At 43.2% G+C, this 23,624-nt stretch overlaps 2 protein-coding genes across 2 annotated transcripts in view; both read right to left on the bottom strand.

Moving 5' to 3' along the window:
* Positions 1 to 10,069, bottom strand: part of LOC139758206 (uncharacterized) — a 53,528-nt gene extending 43,459 nt beyond the window's left edge. Inside the window, exons 1-2 of the mRNA XM_071679449.1 lie at positions 9,953 to 10,069; positions 1,895 to 2,074 (exon numbers count right to left, since the gene is read on the bottom strand). Coding sequence (XP_071535550.1) covers positions 1,895 to 2,074; positions 9,953 to 10,069 — 297 coding nt within the window. The remainder of the gene's footprint in view (positions 1 to 1,894; positions 2,075 to 9,952) is intronic.
* Positions 10,070 to 10,114: 45 nt separating this feature from the next.
* LOC139758205 (outer dynein arm-docking complex subunit 2-like) overlaps positions 10,115 to 23,624 on the bottom strand; it is a 37,453-nt gene continuing 23,943 nt past the window's right edge. The window contains exons 4-6 of the mRNA XM_071679448.1: positions 17,415 to 17,495; positions 14,059 to 14,187; positions 10,115 to 10,444 (exon numbers count right to left, since the gene is read on the bottom strand). Of these exons, the coding sequence (XP_071535549.1) occupies positions 10,115 to 10,444; positions 14,059 to 14,187; positions 17,415 to 17,495 (540 nt within the window). The remainder of the gene's footprint in view (positions 10,445 to 14,058; positions 14,188 to 17,414; positions 17,496 to 23,624) is intronic.

Genomic DNA, 23,624 nt, shown 5'->3' with positions numbered 1-23,624 from the left:
TCTGATGCTCTGTATATGCCTTCACCTTCTCAATCATCACCCTGCCATACTCCCAGGAATACTCAACAAACTTATACCTCTGTAATTTGTACAATGACATTATGCATGCATTCCGCCAATCCTCAGGCACTTAACCATGAGCCATACATACATTGAATATCCTCACCAACCATTCAACAACACAGTCACCCCCTTTTCTAATAAATTCCACTGCAATACCATCCAAACCCGCCATCTTGCCGGCTTTCATCTTCCGCAAAGCTTTCACTACCTCTTCTCTCATCATCAAATCATTCTCCCTGACCCTCTCATTTCGCACACCACCTCGACCAAAACACCCTGTTATCTGCTACTCTATCATCTATCATCTGTGGAAGGTATTAAGAGTATATGATGTGGGAGGTAAGTTGCTAGAAGCAGTGAAAAGTTTTTATCGAGGATGTAAGGCATGTGTATGAGTAGGAAGAGAGAAAAGTGATTGGTTCTCAGTGAATGTCGGTTTGCGGCAGGGGTGCGTGATGTCTCCATGGTTGTTTAATTTGTTTATGGACGAGGTTGTTAGGGAGGTGAATGCAAGAGTTTTAGAAAGAGAGGCATGTGTGCAGTCTGTTGTGGATGAGAGGGCTTGGAAAGGGAGTCAGATATTGTTTGCTGATGATACAGCCCTGGTGGCTAATTCGGGTGAGAAACTGCAGAAGCTGGTGACTGAGTTTGGTAAAATGTGTGAAAGAAGAAAGATGAGAGTGAATGTGAATAAGAGCAAGGTTATTAAGTACAGTAGGATTGAGAGACAAGTCCACTGGGAGGTAAGTTTGAATGGAGAAAAACTGGAGGAAGTGAAGCATTTTAGTTATCTGGGAGTGGCTTTAACAGCGGATGGAACCATGGAAGCGGAAGTGAGTCTTAGGGTGGGGGAGGGGGTGAAGGTTCTGGGAGCGTTGAAGAATGTATGGAAGGCTAGAACATTATCTCGGAAAGAATAAATGGGTATGTTTGAAGGAATATTGGTTCCAACAATATCATATGGTTACGAGGCATGGGCTATATATTGGGTTCCGTGGAGGTGGGTGGATGTGATGGAAATGAGATGTTTGAGGACAATATGTGGTGTGAGGTGGTTTGTTCGTGTAAGTGATGAAAGGGTAAGGGAGATGTGCGGTAATAAAAAGAGTGTTGTTGAGAGAGCAGAAAAGAGTGTATTGAAATGGTTTAGTCACATGGAGAGAATGATTGAGGAAAGATTGTTAAAGAGGATATATGTGTCAGAGGTGGAGGGAACGAGGAGAAGCGGGAGACCAAATTGGAGGTGGAAAGATGGAGTGAAAAAGATTTTTAGCGATCGGGGCTGAACATTTATGAGGGTGAAAGGCGTTCAAGGAATAGAGTGAATTGGAACGATGTGGTATACCGGGGTCGACGTGCTGTCAATGGATTGAACCAGGGCATGTGAAGTGTCCGAGGTAAACCATGGAAAGTTTTGTGGGGACTGGATGTGGAAAGCGAGCTGTGGTTTCGGTGCATTACACATGACAGCTAGGTACACATAAATGCTCCCACATCTACGCATATGCACAAACACAAAGAAATACGCATCAAGACGCAAACATTCGTTAACACACACGTGTTAATAAACATACACGTGCAATCAACATACACTTATAAGTATTCAGACACAGTGATAACCACGTCTTCGTCATATTACAGGGAAGTAAGAAGGCCTTGTTCTTCACTACAGCAACTGACCACATCAACGGACTGGCCACCTCGAGTTTTCCAGGCGGTAGGATGTAATCATCAAGACTGCTAACTTACCAAGAGAGCCCACCCACCGCTGGGACGCGTGAAGACAAGACAGCCCACCCCTGGAACGCGTGAAGACTCAAAGTTTACTAACCTTCCTGGAGCGAGGTACGCCGGGCCCCTCAGTCACCAGGCCGGTGTCCCTGGCGAAGGCTGGGTCCTTCTCTATGAGGGCGTCCGTGTACGTTTGGGCCTCCCGGTTTAAGAGGCTGACAAGTACCTCCAGCCCTCCCTCCCGCACCAGCCTGGCGCTCGTCGCCTCCAGCACCGAACACTGCGACAGGAGCAGTATCAAGGTCAGTAATACTGGTCAAGGGTTGGATCAGGGTCAGTAATACTGGTCAAGGGTTGGATCAGGGTCAGTAATACTGGTTTAAGGTTGGATCAGGGTCAGTAATACTGGTCAAGGGTTGGATCAGGGTCAGTAATACTGGTCAAGGGTTGGATCAGGGTCAGTAATACTGGTTTAAGGTTGGATCAGGGTCAGTAATACTGGTTTAGGGTTGGATCGGGGTTGGTAATACTGGTTTAGGGTTGGACCAGGGTCAGTAATACTGGTTTAGGGTTGGGTCTGGGTTAGTAATACTGGTTTAGGGTTGGATCAGGGTCAGTAATACTGGCTTAGAGTTGAATCAGGGTCAGTAATACTGATTGGGGTTAGATCAGGGTCAGTACTACTAGTTGGGGTTAGATCAAGGTCAGTAATACTGGTTAGGGTGTGATCGACGTCAGTGATAATGATCAGGTTATGTTAAGGTCAGTAATGTCTACTTTTCCCATTGTAACCAAAATGTCACGAGCAAAACATGCCACAGTTAAAGGTCACTTCAGGAGAAAAATGTAATCTACAAACTCAATAGTGTTCCACGGGCGTATGTAAACCTTACTCTCAAGTTTAGAAAGCTTATAGGTAAAGGGAAAGACGAAAACCGGAGAACTCCGCATCTTAGTTGTTCGAGGGAAGAAAGGAGCTGTCATAATGGTCAGTCCTCGAATGACTGGCCTTAACACTACAACTGTGGGAGGCAACGGCTAGTCGTGTCCTTTGGAGAGCTAGGACACATGCAGACGGCTCAACAGAACAAAAGCCAAAATAATACCAGTGGAACACAGAGAGAGAGAGAGAGAGAGAGAGAGAGAGAGAGAGAGAGAGAGAGAGAGAGAGAGAGAGAGAGAGAGAGAGAGAGAGAGAGAGAGAGAGAGAGAGAGCAGCAACATCGCGCCATACAGACGGGCTGATTGTAAAAAGGAGAAAAAATGAGAAGGTTTGCTTATGATTCTATACTGGTTAGTAAAAGCAAACGATGAGCCACCCCAGATATGTGAACAGTACTCGATAACAGAGCGAATATAGCCTCTGCTGATATGAAACAGCCACTCACAAGAAAATCTATTACGGCACCTACACATCACCATCTAGACTCTGGGAAGAAGGATTTGTGATGATTATATGGGGATTCCAGGACACAGTGTAGGATAATGATATGCCCAACATATTTATGTTATCAAAGAATTGAACGGATGGGAATAGATAAAGAAGCAAAGAAATTGTTTTAGTACTGTTATATTTCACTAGATTATTGCTTCCCAGCGCCGAGATGCTACAAAAGTCCAAAGTAAGAGAGGAAATATGTTCAGTACGAGAAAGAGTATTGGAAGGAATAGGGGAGGGAAAATGAAATGAAGTGTCGAAAGTGGAATCATCATCATAAGAGTGAATAAGGATAGCAATTGAAGAGAGAAGGTCAATTAATGAGAGATGAGAGAGTAAAGGAAACGACAGAGTCACGAAGAACTCGACTGTCAACAGAATGGCAGAAAATCGCCCCATCAAGAGTTACTGCAACGGAACGGCTGGAAGGGAAACTATGCATTGCAGAACCGAGAGAAGCAAACTAACTATTGGAAGAGAGTTGAGAGCGTAGTCCTATACCACACCAGAGGTGAGCCACATGTAAGAGATTACCAGTCGACCCACCACTGCGAAAACCTCGCCAGTGATCTAAAAGTAGGGAACTGGATTGTAGGGCCATAAGAAAGAGGAACTAGGGAAAGTCTCAAAGACTCTGGAAATAGCAGAAGCTCAGTCAATACCCTCCCATAAAATTTCCTAGGAATACTCAACAAACTTATACCTCTGTAATTTGAACATTCACCTTTATCCCCTTTGCCTTTGTACAATGGCACTATGCATGCATTCCGCCAATCCTCAGGCACTTTACCATAATCCATAAATGCATTGAATATTCTTACCAACCAGTCAACAACACAGTCACCCCCTTTTTTGACAAATTCCACTACAATACCATCCGAATCCACCGCCTCGCCAGATTTCATCTCCCGTAAAGCTTTCACTACCTCATCTCTCTTTACCAAACCATTCTCCGTGACCCTCTTACTTTGCACACTACCCCGACCAAAACACCCCTACACCTGCCACTCTGTCTTCAAACACATTCAACAAACCTTTAAAATACTCACTCCATCTCCTCACTTCATCATTACCTGTCATTACCTCCCAGTTAGCCTCCTTCAACGATGTTCTCATTTGTTTTCTTGCTTTACGCACGTTATTTCCCTCCTTCCAAAATATCCTTTTTTATTTATTTATTCATTTTGCTTTGTCGCTGTCTCCCGCGTTTGCGAGGTAGCGCAAGGAATCAGACGAAAGAAATGGCCCAACCCACTCCCATACACATGTATATACATACACGTCCACACAAGCAAATATACATACGTATACATCTCAATGTACACATATATATACACACACAGACACATACATATATACACATGTACATAATTCATACTGTCTCCCTTTATTTATTCCCTTCGCCACCTCGCCACACATGGAATAACATCCCCCTCCCCCCTCATGTGTGCGAGGTAGCGCTAGGAAAAGACAACAAAGACCCCATTCGGTCACATTCAGTCTCTAGCTGTCATGTAATAATGCCCGAAACCACAGCTCCCTTTCTACATCCAGGCCCCACAGAACTTTCCATGGTTTACCCCAGACGCTTCACATGCCCTGATTCAATCCATTGACAGCACGTCGACCCCGGTATACCACATCGATCCAATTCACTCTATTCATTGCCCGCCTTTCACCCTCCTGCATGTTCAGGCCCCGATCACTTAAAATCTTTTTCGCTCCATCTTTCCATCTCCAATTTGGTCTCCCACTTCTCCTCGTTCCCTCCACCTGTGACACATATATCCTCTTAGTCAATTTTTCCTCACTCATTCTCTCCATGTGACCAAACCATTTCAAAACACCCTCTTCTGCTCTCTCAACCACACCCTTTTTATTTCCACACATCTCTCTTACCCTTACATTACTTACTCGATCAAACACCTCACACCACATATTATCCTCAAGCATCTCATTTCCAGCACATCCACCCTCCTGCGCACAACTCTATCCATAGCCCACGCCTTGAAACCATACATCATTGTTGGAACCACTATTCCTTCAAACATACCCATTTTTGCTTTCCGAGATAATGTTCTCGACTTCCAAACATTCTTCAAGGCTCCCAGGATTTTCGCCCCCTCCCCCACCCTATCATTCACTTCCGCTTCCATGGTTCCATCCCCTGCCAGATCCACTCCCAGATATCTAAAACACTTTACTTCCTCCAGTTTTTCTCCATTCAAATTTAACTCCCAATTGACTTGACCCTCAACCCTACTGTACCTAATAACCTTGCTCTTATTCACAATTACTCTTAACTTTCTTCTTTCACACACTTTACCAAACTCAGTCACCAGCTTCTGCAGTTTCTCACATGAATCAGCCACCAGCGCTGTATCATCAGTGAACAACAACTGACTCACTTCCCAAGCTCTCTCATCCAGAACAGACTGCATACTTGCCCCTCTTTCCAAAACTCTTGCATTCACCTCCCTAACAACCCCATCCATAAACAAATTAAACAACCATGGAGACATCACACACCCCTGCCGCAAACCTACATTCACTGAGAACCAATCACTTTCCTCTCTTCCTACACGTACACATGCCTTACATCATCGATAAAAACTTTTCACTGCTTCTAACAACTTGCCTCCCACGCCATATATTCTTAATACCTTCCACAGAGCATCTCTATCAACTCTATCATGTGCCTTCTCCAGATCCATAAATGCTACATACAAATCCATTTGCTTTTCTAAGTATTTCTCACATACATTCTTCAAAGCAAACATCTTATTCACAAATCCTCTACCACTTCTGAAACCACACTGCTCTTCCCCAATCTGATGCTCTGTACATGCCTTCACCTTCTCAGTCAATGCCCTCCCATATAATTTACCAGGAATACTCAACAAACTTATACCTCTGTAATTTGAGCACTCGCTCTTTTCCCCTTTGCCTTTGCATAATGGCACTATGCAAGCAATATAACAGAAAGCAAAAATATCTTTTTATTCTTCTTAAAATCTAATGATACTCTTTCACGCCAACTCTCATTTGCCCTCTTTTTTTACCTCTTGCATCTTTCTTTTATAAATCTCCCAGCCATTTGCCCTACTTCCCCGCAAGTATCGTCCAAACGCCTCTCTTTTCTCTCACTAACAACCTTACTTCTTCATCCCACCACTCACTACCCTTTCTAATCCGACCACACCTCTCACCTTTCTCATACCCCATGCGTCTTTTGCGCACACCATCACTGCTTCCCTAAATACATTCCATTCTTCCCCCACACCTCTTACGTCATTTGTTCTCACCTTTTGCTATTATACACTCAATCTTTCCTGGTTCTTCCTCACACAAGTCTCCTTTCCAAGCTCACTTACTCTTACCACTCTCTTCTCCCCAACAATTTCTCTTCTTTTCTGGAAACCTCTACTACAATTCTTCACCTTCACCTCCACAAGATAATGATCAGATCTCTCTGTTACACGCCTATCAATTAACACGTAATCCAGTAATGCCATTTGACCATCTCTTCTGTTCACATATGTATACCTATGTATATCTTGGTCATGAAAAGGAAAATCATAAGGGACAAGTGTTTTCGGAGCAGCTGGATGAGTGTACACGACACCGGGTATTAGTGATGGGTGAATTAAATGCTGAGGTGAGTAATGTGGCAGTTGATGTTATGATTGGTTCATAATGGGTAATCGGTGTTAGGAATGGAAATGGTGAAGAACTTGTTGATTTGTGTGCTGAAAAAGTATGGTGACTGGGGATACCTTTTTTGAAAAGAGAGATATACACAGGTATATGTATTTGAGTAGGATAGATGGCTTGAGGGCATTATTAGATTACATATTAACTGATAAGCGTACAAAAGAGAGACTGTGCAGAAAGCGGTGGCTGGTGGGATGTGGGATGAGTATTTTGAAGGATTATTAAACATGTTTGATGATAGTGGTAGACGTAAGGGGGTTTTGGTCAGGTGGTATGCGAAGTGAGTCATGGAGAGTGGGTTCGTGAAGAGACAAGAGGTGATGAATGGGGAAAGACGGCAGGAGTGGATGGTATTGCAATTTAATTTATTGAAAAAGAGGTTGACTGTGTTGTTGATTGATTGTTAAAGATATTCATTGTATCTATGGATCATGGTGAAGTGCCTGAGGATTGACGGAATGCATGTATAATGCAAATGTATAAAGGCAAAGGGGATAAAAGTCGGTATTCTAGCCACAAAGGTATAAGTCTGTTGAGTATGCCTGGTAAGTTATATGGGAGGGTATTGATTGAGAGGGTGAAGGCATGTACAAAGCACCAGATTGGAAAGAAGCAAAGTGGTTTTAGAAGTGGTAGAGGATGTGTGGATCAGGTGTTTACTTTGAAGAATGTATGTGAGAAATACTTAGAAAAACTGATGGATTTGTATGTGGTATCTATGGATCTGGAGAAGACATATGATGAGGTTGATAAAAATGCTTTATGGAAGGTCTTAAGAATATATGGTGTGGGAAATAAGCTGCTAGAAGCATTAAGTTTTTATCAAGGGTGTAAAGCTTGTGTATCAGTGCAAAGAGAAGAGAGTGAATAATTCCCAGTGAAGGTCGGTTTGCAGCAGGGGTGTGTGATGTCCATGGTTGTTTAATTTGTTTATGGATTGGGTGGTTAGGGAGGTAAAACTAAGAGTTCTGGAGAGAGGGGCGAGTATGCAGTCTGTTGAGGATGAGAGGGCCTGGGAAGTGAGTCAGTTGTTATTCACCGATGATACAGAACTGGGGGTTGATTCGAGTGAGAAACTGCAAAAGTTGGTGACTGAGTTTGGTAAAGTGTGTAAAGGGAGAAAGTTGAGAGTAAATGTGAATAAAAGCAAGGTAGGGTTCAGGTACAAGTTAGTTGGGAAATATGTTTCAGTGGAGAGATATATGAGAAAGCTAAGTGTTTTAGGTATCTGGGATTGGACTTGGCAGCAGATGGTACCTTGGAAGTGGAGTGGAATCACAGGGTGGAGGAGGGGGCGAAAGTTCTGGAATTGATGAAGAATGTATGGAAGGCGAGAACGTTATCTCGGAGAGCAAAAATGGATATGTTTGAAGGAATAGTGGTTCCAACAATATTATATGGGTTATATATAAAGTTTTGCGGAGAACTGTGGATGTATTGGGAATAAATTTGTAAATAGTTTTCCTCATCTCTTCTTTCATCCTTTTCATTAACCTCTTTATATTTCGATTTAGGCTCGCCCTTCAGATGTTTTTTCCCCGTGATTAGAGTAATGGGGGAAGGAAAAGCTGATCTGATTTAGAGTAGAGTCATCAGAGTAAGAGTCAATTCTATATTCAAAAGAGAGAATTACATTTATGGGTAGAAGATCAAGAGGAAGCTATAGAACACCACATTTGAGAGCATAAGATGGGGAAATCTATCCATCAACGATTACCATAATGGAACGGTTTGATAGGAAGCTCTGAACTAAGGAAAAGAGTGAAGGAGAACACAGAGTAAGGAAAGCTATTCTCTGTCCAGTGGTTTGGAAATGCTGCTGGCCATGACGGAAGATTCACCAAAATATCTGCACCAGACTTGTCACCAGACGTGAAGGTCATCAGTAGACCAAGCGTCGCGAAAGCAATATCGATTGTGTGAGAGAAATGAAGATCTAAGTGTTTGAGAAAGTGAATCGAAGCGAGTTTTAAAGATTTTGGCGCGATAGTTGGCAGATTTGGAGCTGTCGTTTTTCTTAGGAGAAGAACTGCACCAAGGGATGCTTCCAAGAAAATAAAATGGGTTTTTAGACTCACAAAATAGACGACCAAGGATCGGAGCTGTGTAAGAGGCACACTACCCGAGGATCCAGGTAGTCATGTCGTAAGTATCACATGTTTTGTCCACTTGAAGCTGGGAAGCTACTCGAAAATTCCAGCGCAAGGTGAGTCTGGCAGAGGGAATAACTTCAGTGGGAGAAGATGAAGAAGAAATACACGTGACACCATTTAACGTGTAATTGCAGGAGATTTTGGTGTCGACAAAAGTGGCAGATCAGAACCGGGGAGGAAAGTTGTAGCTACGGAAGTTGTTATGGATGTTTCTGGTTAAGGAACAAAAGGATTATCAGTAGAGTTAGTTTTGCACATTTTCTGTTGCTGAAATTACGACGAAGAACAGCTTCCCAATGTTTCTGACCAAAAGTGAAAGTGAAGTAGGAATAAGGGGAGGGAGGGGAAGGACTTCGTGACCAGATTGGCTCTGTACTTGACGTGTTAGGCATCAAAGAAGGAGCGATCAAACCATGGTCTGAGCGGGAACGATCCGATCCAAGTGATCTAGCTTTCCATCCCAACTTCAGTTACACGTTCAGATGGTCTGTCTTGGTCAGGTTACTTAAGGTGCTCTAAGTGGGAAAGGTTGGCTAAGATGGCCTGGATGGGTCAGAATAGTTATGATGGCTTATCAGGGCAAGTTTGGTCAGGATTTATCTAGTTAGGTCAGGTTAGTTAAAGTGATCTCTCTGGGCCAAATTAGTTATGGTAATCTAGCTTAGGCAGGCTAGTTGAAATGAATCAGACGGGACAAGTTAGTTAGGATGTTCTAGCTGGCCCAAGTTACTTAAGGTGGTCTATCAGGGTAAGTTAAACAGGGAATATAATTATCCATTTGGGCCAGGTTAGGTGTGGCGGTCGAGCCATGATGGTGTCTACCAGACATGATGAGCAGCAGGTGTGTACTTACTCTGGCCAGGGCTTTTGTAGCCAGGACCTGTAGTTGCTGGCAGGGGGAGTGTAGCAGCCTCACGAGCGCCGAGGTGTAGCCTGACACCTCCACACGCTCACGGAACACTGCCTGCATGTAACCATAGAGTGAGGGAAATAAGCAATGACTAGGATGCATCAGTCAGTACAGAAACATAACTTGTGGTTCAACATTTGTGATAAAATGACATTGTTCTATTATTCCTTGTATGAAAATATGAGCGATACAGGAACTCAGGAGCATCACCTCAGCTATGCACTGATGCAAGATTCCCACGATGGGCACGAGAAGGGTAGGCCTGGACACAGACAGGAGGCCTCCTACCATCTCCAGTCCACCGGCTCGCAGGAGCGCCGCACGTCCAGGCCTTGACACACTGCAGGCCCACAGTGCACGCGCCGCACCCTCCACCGCCGCCGCAAGGTCTGCGTCTGTGGTGGTGGCGGCAGGGTCCACCTGCAGCAGACGAACCTGGAAGCCAATACACTAAAGTTATGCACCTCCTTCCAACCACCAGGTCACATACACACGAATACTCCCACAGACGATTTGCAACACAACCAAGATGGTGGAACGGTGAAATACGAAAGTGTCTTTTGTATAACACGGTAGCTCATGAGAAACTCAGAAAATCCAATCACCAACAGGATACAGTATAGTATGTGAGTTCGCGAGGAGAAAGTTAGAGTTATACGGCAAAGTGAACGTCAGTATATTGCTGAAAATAGCAAAGGAAAACCTAAAGGAGTTTTACAGTTATCTTAGAAGCAAGAGAATCATTACCCAGTAATTGGTTCATCAATTAAGGAAATCAGTGACTTGGTTCATGACAACGAGGTCATGACAAAAATATAAAATTTCCTTTTTTGCATCTATATTTACGATCAGAGGGACGAGAAAGTTCTTCACCAAACTCTCATAAAAGTCAAAGACATACTTTCAGTAATAAAATGGAATGAAAATAAACAAAACGGCAGACTCTGATAAGTTTTAACCAAGAACAATGAAAGAGGAGAAAATGAGATATTCAAGCCCTTGGCTGTCCTTATCTATACGTTACTTGCTAAAGGAAAAGTTCTAGATGAATCAAAGTTGACCAATGTAACACAGTTATTCAAAAATGGTAATATGTCACTGCTAAGGAATTATCGTCCTATCAGCTTAACATCTGGAGTTGGAAAACGTATGGAAACGATAATTCGAGACAGAATTATAAGCCATCTACAGAATCATCACTTGATAACCGATTCACCGCATAGTTTTCGACGAGATGCTCATGTCTAACAAATCTATTTGATATTTTTTATCATATAATCAACATGTAAAGTAACTGATATTATCTATCTAAACTTTCAAGTGGCTCTCAATATGGTACCGCAGCAAAGATTACTGACACAAATTTAGTCACATAGCAATGATGGGATGTAACTTTAGTGATCAATGGTCAAGGTTTAGAATGTTCAGACACAACAAGTGGAGTGCCACAAGGATCAGTGTTGGGACCGGTTCTCTTCCTCATCCATATTAATGATATTGATAATGGGTTGCATTGCATTGGATTCACTATGGGTTTTTCTGGAAAGTCTAGATGATGTATTTTGATCAGTTCATACATATATGGTAATGAAGGGGACAATGATGAAAATCTTTTGATGAGAAATCATTACCTTATAACAACAACTTCAGTTTTTATCTCTTTATCAGAGTGAGAGTTGAATGCTTCCAGTTGACTTCTACTGAGTTTAAAGTTTGCTGTATCATCACATAAAAAATCACTCATTTTTGAATATAATCAACTATTCTGTAATTACAACTGTTCGTCTTATCTGCTTTGGTAATATGTAAATCATCTTTTTTATAATTTCTTGATAGCAATGATGAACCTTTGTGGACAGTTGGAAGCAACTGGTTTTGACAAACTGGCATACACTATACAAATGCTCACTTCATCTTTTGATAATTTACTGTATTGTTCCAAATTACAAAATGATCTTGCAGTATATATAACTTTGTGTTGTGTGTGTGTGTGTGTGTGTGTGTGTGTGTGTGTGTGTGTGTGTGTGTGTGTGTGTGTGTGTGTGTGTGTGTGTGTGTGTGTGTGTGTGTGTGTGTGTGTGTGTCTGCGTGTGTGTGTGTGTGTGTGTGTGTGTGTGTGTGTGTGTGTGTGTGTGTGTATGTGTGTGTGTGTGTGTGTGTGTGTGTGTGTGTGTGTGTGTATGTGTGTGTGTGTGTGTGTGTGTGTGTGTGTGTGTGTGTGTGTGTGTGTGTGTGTGTGTGCATGTGAATACTAGTAGTGACTGCCATGGTTAGATAGTGTGTGAGTACACACTGGGTACACACAAATCATTCATTGAACACATTGAAGAATATTTGTATTCAGGAATATGAAAAGTTTATTTTGCCTTACGAGGAGAGAATTGAACTGGTAGACGCTTACAACAACAAGTAAGGCACATCAGGTAAACAAAGCAAACACGACAGAGATGGAAGCACTTGGTGAATGCACAAGAAAAATATCTACGCAGCAAAAGGAAAAGGTTCGTCTTTAAAAGACGTAAAAGCTGTAACAAACACAGACGCCATCTTGGAGTACCATTAAGTAATATGCCGTAAAACATACAAAGATTAAATGAAGACAACATCATGCAGGTGAAGACAACATCATGCAGATGACAACATCATGCAGATGAAGACAACATCATGCAGATGAAGACAACATCATGCAGATGAAGACAACATCATGCAGATGAAGATAACATCATGCAGATGAAGACAACATCATGCAGGTGAAGACAACATCATGCAGATGAAGACAACATCATGCAGATGAAGACAACATCATGCAGATGAAGACAACATCATGCAGGTGAAGACAACATCATGCAGGAGAAGACAACATCATGCAGATGAAGACAACATCTTGCAGATGAAGGTAACATCATGCAGGTGAAGACAACATCATGCAGATGAAGACAGCATCATGTAGGTGAAGACAACATCATGCAAATGAAGACAACATCATGCAGATGAAGACAACATCATGCAGATGAAGGTAACATCATGCAGGTGAAGACATCATGCAGATGAAGACAACATCATGCAGGAGAAGACAACATCATGCAGATGAAGACAACATCATGCAGATGAAGACAACATCATGCAGGTGAAGATAACATCATGCAGATGAAGACAACATCATGCAGGAGAAGACAACATCATGCAGATGAAGACAACATCATGCAGATGAAGACATCATGCAGATGAAGACAACATCATGCAGATAAAGACAACATCATGCAGGTGAAGACAACATCATGCAGATGAAGACAACATCATGCAGATGAAGATAACATCATGCAGATGAAGACAACATCATGCAGATGAAGACAATATTATGAAGATGAAGACAAGATCATGCAGGTGAAGACAACATCATGCAGGTGAAGACAACATCATGCAGATGAAGACAACATCATGCAGGAGAAGACAACATCATGCAGATGAAGACAACATCATGCAGATGAAGACAACATCATGCAGGAGAGGACAACATCATGCAGATGAAGACAGCATCATGCAGATGAAGACAACATCATGCAGATGAAGACAACATCATGCAGGAGAAGACAACATCATGCAGATGAAGACAACATCATGCAGATGAAGACAACATCATGCAGATGAAGATAACATCATGCAGGAGAGGACAACATCATGCAGATGAAGACAACATCATGCAGATGAAGACAACATCATGCAGGAGAAGACAACATCATGCAGGTGAAGACAACATCATGCAGGTGAAGACAACATCATGCAGATGAAGGTAACATCATGCAGGAGAAGACAACATCATGCAGGAGAAGACAACATCATGCAGGAGAAGACAACATCATGCAGGTGAAGACAACATCATGGAGGTGAAGACATCATACTGGTGGAAGCTAATACGGAAGCAAGTAGATAATTCGTCTACTTCTACGATCCAGATATTATCTAAGTTCCATAAGAGATAATTCCAGTGTGTTGCAAAACATCAAGACATAACAAGAGGAAGTGTGGATGCGTGTGGCCGTAGGACTCACCAGCCGAGGAAGACCGTGATCCGTGATGAGAGCTGAGCGAGCGGTGGGCAAAGCACAGACCTGTGCCAGCACCGAAGCTGCCAGACCCCGCACTTCCACATGACTGTGACACACCAGCCCCTGCAGCACCTGTACGGAGGCACAGCTACTTACTATTACTCTTAACCATATTATACACTCAGGGAGGAAAGACTACTCCCTCTTACTCTACATACGTCGTGCACACAGGGAGGAAACATTACTCCCTCTTACTCTACGTACGTTGTGCACACAGGGAGGAAACATTACTCTCTCTTACTCTACATACGTCGTGCACACAGGGAGGAAACATTACTCCCTCTTACTCTACATACGTTGTGCACACAGGGAGGAAACATTACTCTCTCTTACTCTACATACGTCGTGCACACAGGGAGGAAACATTACTCTCTCTTATTCTACATACGTCGTGCACACAGAGAGGAAACATTACTCCCTCTTACTCTACGTACGTTGTGCACACAGGGAGGAAACATTACTCTCTCTTACTCTACATACGTCGTGCACACAGGGAGGAAACATTACTCCCTCTTACTCTACATACGTTGTGCACACAGGGAGGAAACATTACTCTCTCTTACTCTACATACGTCGTGCACACAGGGAGGAAACATTACTCTCTCTTATTCTACATACGTCGTGCACACAGGGAGGAAACATTACTCCCTCTTACTCTACGTACGTTGTGCACATAGGGAGGAAACATTACGCCCTCTTATTCTACATACGTCGTGCACTCAGGGAGGAAACATTACTCTCTCTTACTTTACATACGTTGTGCAGACAAGGGGGAAACATTACTCCCTCTTACTCTACGTACGTCGTGCACACAGTGGGGAAACATTACTCTCTCTTACTTTACATACGTTGTGCAGACAAGGGGGAAACATTACTCTCTCTTACTCTACGTACGTCGTGCACACAGGGAGGAAACATTACTCTCTCTTACTCTACGTACGTCGTGCACACAGGGAGGAGGTAGGTTTATGTTGATAATGGATGAGGATTGTCATGATGTACACAATCGAACATCACATCCATGTTCACCTTGTGCCCCGTCTGATACGAAGAGGACGTTCATAATGCTCATCAATATTGCAATTCAAACTACATCAGGACTGCTATAAAGGGAGGGTTAAACTGGGTTATGGTCGTTATTTCATTAATATTTCACGTAGGAATAACATTCCTTCTGCACGCTTCACCAGAGCCCATATTCCGGCTTGGCATGAGGGTTAACATGGAGCTAGCCTCACAGCCAAAACATGACGTTAATTAATGCCGTAGAATCCATCAGTTCCCATCCTTTCCATACAGCACACAAGCTCTGCAGATGCTTGTACTCTTATCAGTTTCTCATTGTTAATGGTACCATGATTTGCTCTGTGTTTACCTCTGTGCCTTAGTGACCTAGTTTTGGCAGAATGCTTGCATAGTGCCATTGTACAAAGGCAAAGGGGAAAAAGGTGAGTGTTCAAATTACAGAGGTATAAGTTTGTTGAGTATTCCTGGGAAATTATATGGGAGGGTATTGAGTGAGAGGGTGAAGGCATGTACAGAGCATCAGATTGGGGAAGAGCAGTGTGGTTTCATAAGTGGTAGAGGATGTGTGGATCAGGTGTTTGATTTGAAGTATGTATGTGAGAAATAATCCATGGAAAGGTCTGTAGAGCCTATATGTGGATAGGGAGTTGTGGTTTCGGTGCATTACACGTGACAGTTAGAGACTGAGTGTGAGCGAATGTGGCCTTTTTATCGTCTGTTCCTTGGCGCTACCTCGTTGACGCAGTGGGTGACGATGTTGCTTCCTTTGGAAAGGAGTGGCGCTGGGAATGGAAGAGGGCAAGCAGGTGTGGAGATGTGCATGTTGATGTATGTAAATGTATGTGTATGTATATGTATGTGTATAAGTATGTATATGTACTTGTATGTGCGAATATATACAAGTGTGGTTGGGGGAAGGGGCGAAGGTTCTGGGAGCGTTGAAGAATGTGTGGAAGGCGAGAATATTATCTCGGAAAGCAAAAATGGGTATGTTTGAAGGGATAGTGGTTCCAACAACGTGATATGGTTGCGAGGCATAGGCTATAGATAGGGTTGAGCGGAGGTAGGTGAATGTGTTGGAAATGAGATGTTTGAGGACAATATGTGGTGTGAGGTGGTTTGATCGAGTAAGTAATGAACGGGTAAGAGAGATGTGTGGTAATAAAAGAAGTGTGGTTGAGAGAGCAGAAGAGGGTGTGCTGAAATGGTTTAGTCATATGGAGTGAATGAGTGAGGAAAGATCGACAAAGAGAATAAATGTGTCAGAGGTGGAGGGAACGAGAAGTGGGAGACCAAAGGTGGAAGGATGGAGTGAAAAAGATTTTGAGCGATCGTGGGCTGAACATGCAGGAGGATGAAAGGCGTGCAAGGAATAGAGTGAATTGGAACGATGTGGCATACCGGGGTCGTCGTGCTGTCAATGGACTGAACCAGGGCATGTGAAGTGTCTGGGGTAAACTATTGAAAGTTTTGTGGGGCCTGGATGTGGAAAGGGAGCTGTGATTTCGGTGCATAACACATGACAGCTAGAGACTGAATGTGAACGAATGTGGCCTTTGTTGTCTTTTCCTAGCGCTATCTTGCGCGCGTGCGGGGGGAGGGGGGGGTGCCATTTCATGTGTGGCGGGGTGGCGACGGGAATGGCTGAGGGCTGCAAGTATGAATTATGTACATGTGTATACATGTATTTGTCTGTGTATGTATATGTATGTATACATTGAAATGTATAGGTATGTATATGTGTGTGTGGGCGTGTATGTATATACAGGTGTATGTGGGTGGGTTGAGCCATTCTTTCGTCCGTTTCCTTGCGCTACCTTGCTAACGCGGGAGACAGCGACAAAGTAGAATAAATAAATATGAATATATTTATATATGCATACATATATACTCTAATTACAAGAACGTAAGTAGAGGTGCCAGTGTTACCTCACCGAACTGTAAGATCATATCTGCATGTAGGAGAGACGCCATGTGTTATGATCACATTCCGTCTTGACAGTGGGAACCAGCGCAGCTTACCCACACACTGAGAAGAATACCTTTAGTTACGTTTGGTGGAGGTTTGTGGTAACTCTGGAGTAGGTTATACTGGCTCTGGTTGGTTCCAGCTGGTTGTTAGGCTCTGCAGCTCACAGTCTCACAGCTGGTCATATCTTAAGTGTAATGTGTTACCTCGTATGATATCTTGGGTATACCTAACCTGACGTAGCCTGAGTCTAACAGTATGTACATCAGTCCTGCCAGCAACGTAGCTTATTTACTACACTGACCTGTAATCCCCCCAGCCTGTACACGGCAGCCCGGGTTGTTACGTGTCCACAGGCCGACTCCAGCACCTGCAGCGCTCCAATCTGTCAATACATGAGAATAATCAGTACATGAAGAGGACGTCGTCTTGCGGGATATTCATCATCAGTTTCGTGCAAGTCTTATGTTGTGTCTTCGCTGGCCACTATCTCTAATGGCAGACAAACTCCTACTCCGGAGACTATAACTTACTTTATTTCGTTATATTTACTTTGTTTCAACTGAACCCACCTGGAATGGGTCGAGGATGTGTATGATGAGAGATTTCAGAGGCTGATTGTACCCGACCCATCCCATGAAACTGGGAATGGAGTTGATAATGATGGTTCATAGATACTTATCTATATTATCTTAGCTTTTACCTACTTTCTCTCATGCTTATATCTACATTCTCTCATACATATAGCAACATTCTCTCATACATATAGCTGCATTCTCTCATACATATAGCAACATTCTCTCATACATATAGCTACATTCTCTCATACATATAGCTACATTCTCTCATACATATAGCTACATTCTCTCATACATATAGCTACATTCTCTCATACATATAGCAACATTCTCTCATACATATAGCTACATTCTCTCATACATATAGCTACATTCTCTCTTACATATAGCTACATTCTCTCATGCAGTGCCTCAGCACATAACGACCTTGTTTATGTTAATTTCAGAACCTTTGATGATTATCATATTGTAAGAATAGGAAATAATTCACCAACTGCGTCACACATGATACGTGAGTGTGTTATCTGTGGTCATGTGCGAGTTATCAGCAGAGATAAAAACCGGTAGAGGAAAGGTTCTATGAGGAACTGTTGGCAGCTGGAAAGTCTGGGATTCTGGGAGGGAGTTAGCATGGAACACTTTGTGCCGGGGAAAATATCAAATTACTTGTTATGAGGAACTGAATCTCCATCACTTTGAGCAACTGTCATCGCATGAAATATTTAGTACACAAGTTTGTCAGCAGTTAGCAGACCTGCCAGCTTGGGTTCCTCGCCAGCTGCAGCATGAGGTAATTGAGAGCTCTGACGTTTGCCACTGCCGGGTACAGTGTAGCGGATCTTGGTGGCCAATCATATGTTCTTCGGCATCAGAGCAAGTCGTAGCATTACTGTGTTACCATGTGGGCTTCACTAGTCTCCTTCAACTTCGGCTGTATACTTAGTATTTGTCATTGAAATCCTGCCATCACTTTCCTCATCAAGAACACTAACTGAGACAAGCCTTTATTTCCTGGTCCCTCCACGTGATGACTTCCAACCTTCACGACACACACACACACACACACACACACACACACACACACACACCATCACTTGGTTTCATGATGCCACATAAACTGTGTGTGTGGACTGGCTCCATGTGTAAACAATCCTGCTCAAGAAAACTACTTCGACTCATTCGAGGTAAAACGTTTGACCACGAGTTTGTGTCCATTACTACGGATGGACATATATATATATACGTATGTATGTATGCATGTATTTCTCACCTGGCTCAGTGTCCAGGAAGCAATAGATCATAGAGGTGAATTCTAGTAATAACATATATTGATCCTTCTCTCCAAACACCGTGGTATAGCGGTTAGTGTCCCTGACCCTGACATATTGAATCAAAGGCCGCCAAGGGTCGAGAGCGTAGGTTCGAATCCTGGTTGCGACAGTCCGTCTACAGTAGATCGAGCTGTTTATCCACCCCCAGCAGCCAGGACTCAAACCCAGGAACCTTTGCCTGGCAGTCGCAACGTTAACCGCTTCGTTGTGAACTTTCCCGACTACTATGGAACGGTCCTGTGTTCGAGTATTGGTTGTTGGAGGGCATCATGTGTTCTATGAAAGTGCGCCTTCATATAACATATACTTGTGTATATAAATGGGGATAGGGGAGAAAGAATACTTCCCACGTATTCCCTGCGTGTCGTAGAAGGCGACTAAAAGGGAAGGGAGCGGGGGGGCTGGAAATCCTCCCCTATTTTTTTTCTTTTTTCCCAAACAAGGAACAAAGAAGGATATTCCCTCAAAGGCCCAGTCCTCAGTTCTTAACGCTACCTCGCTAACGCGGGAAATGGCGAATAGTATGAAAGAAAGAAAAATATATGTATATATTTATTTATTATACTTTGTCGCTGTCTCCCGCCTTAGCGAGGTAGTGCAAGGAAACACACGAAAGACTGGCCCAACCCACCCACATACACATGTATATACATACTCGTCCACACACACACACATACATACCTATACCTCTCAACGTATACATATATATACACACACAGATATATATATATATATATATATTTTTTTTTTTTTTTTTTTTTTTTTTTTTATACTTTGTCGCTGTCTCCCGCATTTGCGAGGTAGAGCAAGGAAACAGACGAAAGAAATGGCCCAACCCCCCCCCCCCCCCATACACATGTACATACACACGTCCACACACGCAAATATACATACCTACACAGCTTTCCATGGTTTACCCCAGACACTTCACATGCCTTGATTCAATCCACTGACAGCACGTCAACCCCGGTATACCACATCGATCCAATTCACTCTATTCCTTGCCCGCCTTTCACCCTCTTGCATGTTCAGGCCCCGATCACTCAAAATCTTTTTCACTCCATCTTTACACCTCCAATTTGGTCTCCCACTTCTCGTTCCCTCCACCTCCGATACATATATCCTCTTGGTCAATCTTTCCTCACTCATTCTCTCCATGTGTCCAAACCATTTCAAAACACCCTCTTCTGCTCTCTCAACCACGCTCTTTTTATTAGCACACATCTTTCCTACCCACTCATTACCTGCTCGATCGAACCATCTCACACCATATATTGTCCTCAAACATCTCGTTTCCAGCACATCCACCCTCCTCCGGACAACTCTGTCTGTAGCCCAAGCCTCGCAACCATATAACATTGTTGGAACACTATTCATTCAAACATACCCATTTTTGCTTTCTGAGATAATGTTCTCGACTTCCACACATTTTTCAACGCTTCCAGAACGTTCGTCCCCCCCCCCCCCACTCTATGATTCGCTTCCGCTTTCAATGGTTCCATCCACTGCCAAATCCGCCCCCAGATATCTAAAACACTTCACTTCCTCCAGTTTTTCTTCATTCAAACTCACCTCCCAGTTCACTTGTCCCTCAACCCCACTCTACCTAATAACCTGGCTCTTATTCACATTTACTCTCACCTTTCTTCTTTCACACACTTTACCAAACTCAGTCACCAGCTTCTGCAGTTTCACATACGAATTAACCACCAGCGCTGTATCATCAGGGAACAACAACTGACCCACGTACCAAGCACTCTCATCCACAACAGACTCCATACTTGCCCCTCTTTCCAATACTCTTGCATTCACCTCCCTAACAACCCCATCCATAAACAAATCAAACAACCATGGAGACATCACGAACCCCTGCTGAAAACCAACATTCACTGAGAACCAATCACTTTCCTCTCTTCCTACACGTACACATGCCTTAAATCCTCGATAAAAACTTTCCACTGCTTCTACCAACTTGCCTCCCACACAATACATTCTTAATACCTTCACAGAGCATCTCTATCAACTCTATCATATGCCTTCTCCAGATCATAAATGCTACATACAAATCCATTTGTTTTTCTAAGTATTTCTCACATACATTTTTCAAGGCAAACACCTGATCCACACATCCTCTACCACTTCTGAAACCACACTGCTCTTCCCCAATCTGATGCTCTGTACATGCCTTCACCCTCTCAATCAATACCCTCCCATATAATTTACCAGGAATACTCAACAAACGTATGCCTTTTTAATTTGAGCACTCACATTTATCCCCTTTGCGTTTCTAAAATGGCACTATGCAAGCATTCCTCCAATCCACAGGCACCTCACCATGAGTCATACATATGTTAGATAACCTTACCAACCAGTCAACAATACAGTCACCCCCTTTTTTAATACATTCCACTGCAATACCATCCAAACCCGCTGCCTTGCTGGCTTTCATCTTCCGCAAAGCTTTTACCAAATCATTCTCCCTAACCCTCTCACTTTGCACACCACCTCGACCAAAACACCCGATATCTGCCACTCTATCATCAAACACATTCAACAAACCTTCAAAATACTCACTCCATCTCTTTCTCACATAACCACTACTTGTTATCACCTCCCCATTAGCTCCCTTTACTGAAGTTCCCATTTGTTTCCTTGTCTTACGCACTTTATTTACCTCTTTCCAAGCCATCTTTTTATTCTCCATAAAATTTAATGATACTCTCTCACCCCAACTCTCATTTGCGCTCTCTTTCACCTCTTGCACCTTTCTCTTGACCTCCTGCCTTTTTCTTTTATACATCTCCCTCTCATTTGCATTATTTCCCTGCAAAAATCGTCCAAATACCTCTCTCTCTTCTCTTTCACTAATAATATTACTTCTTCATCCCACCACTCACAACCCTTTCTAATCTGCCCTCCTCCCACGCTTCTCATGCCACAAACATATTTTGCGCAAGCCATCACTGCTTCCCTATACACATCCCATTCCTCCCATTACTCCCCTTACCTCCTTTGTTCTCAACTTTTTCCATTCTTTACTCAGTCTCTCCTGGTACTTCCTCACACAAGTCTCCTTCCCAAGCTCACTTACTCTCACCACTTTCTTCACGTCAACATTCTCTCTTCTTTTCTGAAAACATCTACAAATCTTCACCTTCGCCTCCACAAGATAATGATCAGACATCCCTCCAGTTGCCCCTCTCAGTACATTAACATCCAAAAGTCTCTTTCGCGCGCCTATCAATTAACACGTAATCCAATAACGCTCTCTGGCCATCTCTCCTACTTGCATACGTATACTTATGTATATCTCGCTTTTCAAACCAGGTATTCCCAATCACCAGTCCTCTTCCAGCACATGAATGTTCAAGCTCTTCGTCATTTACATTGACAACACTGAACACTCCATGTACGCTAATTATTCCCTCAACTGCCACATTACTCACCTTTGCATTCAAATCACCCATCACTATAACCCGGTCTCGTGCATCAAAACTACTAACACTCACTCAGCTGCTCCCAAAACACTTGCCTCTCATGATCTTTCTTCTCATGCCCAGGTGCATATGCACCAATGATCACCCATCTCTCTCCATCCACTTTCAGTTTTACCCATATCAACCTAGAGTTTACGTTCTTACACTCTATCACATACTCCCACCACTCCTGTTTCAGGAGTAGTGCTACTCCTTCCCTTGCTCTTGTCCTCTCACTAACCCCTGACTTCATTCCCAAGACATTCCCAAACCACTCTTCCCCTTTACCCTTGAGCTTCGTTTCACTCAGAGCTAAAACATCCAGGTTCCTCAAACATACTACCTATCTCTCCTTTTTTCTCATCTTAGTTACATCCACACACATTTAGACACCCCAGTCTGAGCCTTCGAGGAGGATGAGCACTCCCTGCATGACCCCTTCTTCTGTTTCCCCCTTTAGAAAGTTAAAATACAAGGAGGTGAGGGTTTCTAGCCCCCCCGCTCCCGTCCCACTTAGTCGCCTTTTACGACACGTGAGGAATGCATGGGAAGTATTCTTTCTCACGTATCCCCAGGGATAACCTTACCACTGCAATACCATCCAAACCCGCTGCCTTGCCGGTTTTCATTTTCCGCAAAGCTTTTACTACCTCTTCTCTGTTTACGAAATAATTTTCCCTAACCCTCTCACTTTGCACACCACCTCGACCAAAACACCCTATATCTCCCACTCTATCATCAAACACCTTCAAGAAACCTTCAAAATACTCTCTCAACCTCCTTCTCACATCACCACTATTTGTTATCACCTCCCCATTAGCCCCCTCCACTGAAGTTCCCATTTGTTCCCTTGTCTTACGCACTTTATTTACCTCCTTCCAAAACATCTTTTTATTCTCCATAAAATCTAATGATACTCTCTCACCCCAACTCCCATTTGCCCTCTTTTTCACCTCTTTCACCTTTCTCTTGACTTCCTCCCTTTTTCTTTTATACATCTCCCACTCATTTGCATTATTTCCCTGCAAAAATCGTCCAAATGCCTCTCTCTTCTCTTTCACTAATAATCTTACTTCTTCATCCCACCACTCACTACCCTTTCTAATCTGCCCACCTCCCACTCTTCTCA

Source organism: Panulirus ornatus, chromosome 29, assembly GCF_036320965.1.
Source record: "Panulirus ornatus isolate Po-2019 chromosome 29, ASM3632096v1, whole genome shotgun sequence".
NCBI lineage: Eukaryota > Metazoa > Arthropoda > Malacostraca > Decapoda > Palinuridae > Panulirus > Panulirus ornatus.
Note: the sequence above shows the minus strand (reverse complement) of the source record. Positions and strands in the feature narration are given on the sequence as shown.